This window comes from Limulus polyphemus, unplaced genomic scaffold (assembly GCF_000517525.1).
Source record: "Limulus polyphemus unplaced genomic scaffold, Limulus_polyphemus-2.1.2 Scaffold3571, whole genome shotgun sequence".
Classification (NCBI taxonomy): domain Eukaryota; kingdom Metazoa; phylum Arthropoda; class Merostomata; order Xiphosura; family Limulidae; genus Limulus; species Limulus polyphemus.
The window spans coordinates 45,582-47,421 of record NW_013669181.1 but is presented as its reverse complement, the minus strand read 5'-3'; the positions used below and the strand labels follow the sequence as shown (position 1 = coordinate 47,421).

Here is a 1,840-nt window from a genome sequence, read left to right as displayed (position 1 = left end):
GCCAACTATTGGACTACTTTTTTACCAACTAATAGTGGAATTGACCGTCACATTATAACGCCTCCACGGCTGAAAGGGCAAACATGTTTAGTGGGACGGGGATTCGAACCCGTGACTCAGCTTGCGAGTCGAGCGCCCTAACCATCTGGCCATGCCGAGGCCCGAGGAGCCTTTAAGAAATTCAGTGAAAAACATTTGTAATCAATTCGATGTTCTAATAATGTCAGCAATTATGTAAGTATCTGTAATAAATTAAAGTCATTTTTTTCTTTACCTATAGATACAAATTTCGGTTGATCAATGAATGTTCGATTATATCATTATTAATACCTTATGGTTTGTCACTAGTCCAAGGAAATCATTCACTATAACCTGCTATTAATATACATCTGTAATGGTTAGTGTTCTTCTTAATCGAACAAATATAATTTACATTGAAATCGTTATTTGGTAAGAGTTTAACCTTTATCAATAAGTATTTATTTTTAAAAGTCTTCAGTGAAAAAACTAGCACCAAGAAGATGTCCCCTGGTGACTTGTTACATATGTGGCCGACAGTTTGGTACCAAATCCATTGTTTTGCACGAACCACAATGTTTCCGGAAATGGAAGTTACAGAACGACAAGCTTCCGTCCGAACAACAAAGTGCAGAGCCTGAAAAACCCGAACCTCAAATTAAAGGCAAGATAAACATATGAGAATATTCATACATTCTGGAACCACTACTAAACTTTAAAACACGCCATAATAATGGGCTCTGAAATGAAAAATACAAAGTTTAAAGACGAAAAAGCTTTTATTTTAAAGGTAACATTTAAAAACTGGTCTTCGATTTTTCTGTGAAAACTAAACTATAGCCTTAGATATTAGCATTGGAAGCTTGTACGGTTTCTTTTTATATATGAGTTTGTTTTTTTTTTGAAGAAAAAATACTTCACGCTAAATTGCTGGAACTTTTTGACAACCATTTAAAAAGGTTTCTTCAAAACTTCATAGACTGGAAATTAGACGCAGTTTAGTGTTACGTATTCATAATTTTTTAATTTATTTTTTAAATCGGAACTGTAAAGTAGCTCAAGTGATTTTTTTAAAAATCGGAACTGTAAAATAGCTCAAGTGATTTTTTTAAAAATCGGAACTGTAAAGTAGCTCAAGTGATTTTTTTAGAAATCGGAACCGTAAAGTAGCTCAAGTGATTTTTTTTACTTATTTTCTGAAGTATGACATCATTCGATTTTTGACAGCAGATTTAATAAGCAAGTTTTCACAGTTTCTCGATTTATTGGACATTTCAGAGAATGGTGCTACTAACGTAGGTGAAATGGAAGACGCCGCCTGGAAAAGCCACCTACAACAACTGGTTCCATGTGGACGCTGTGGTCGAACCTTTTTTCCCGATCGCTTGACAGTGCACGAACGAAATTGTAAATATTCGTCTTCTCGTAAGACCTCGTCTGCAACGCCATCCCATAAAAGCAACCTTTCGTCTCCGCCAAACAGTTCATCGCTCACGCCACCTCAGAAAATGGTGATAGAAAAAAAACGAGGAAATTCCTTTTTTCTTTATTTTCCTTAGATGCTCAAATGTCGATAAGACCTCATACAAATAGTCTGTAAAATCACGGATTTTTTTAAATATATTATACATAGGTAACAACTAACTGAGTTTATTTAAAAGATAAATTATATAATTAACTTTTCTTTGCAAACTGATAAAATGTACACATAAAAACAAAGTACATTGAGTGGTCACAAGTAAATAGACACCTAATTCTTCGTCATTTATGATAACTAATTTGTGTTCACAGAGCACTATATAAACGAAAATGGTCCGCACAC

General features: G+C 34.3%; 1 protein-coding gene across 1 annotated transcript in view; it reads left to right on the top strand.

The window, feature by feature from the left end:
- Window positions 1–1,681, top strand: part of LOC106469613 — a 16,262-nt gene extending 14,581 nt beyond the window's left edge. The window contains exons 4-5 of the mRNA XM_013930115.2: window positions 493–682; window positions 1,297–1,681. Of these exons, the coding sequence (XP_013785569.2) occupies window positions 493–682; window positions 1,297–1,577 (471 nt within the window). The 3' untranslated portion in view covers window positions 1,578–1,681. The remainder of the gene's footprint in view (window positions 1–492; window positions 683–1,296) is intronic.
- Window positions 1,682–1,840: the final 159 nt, after the last annotated feature.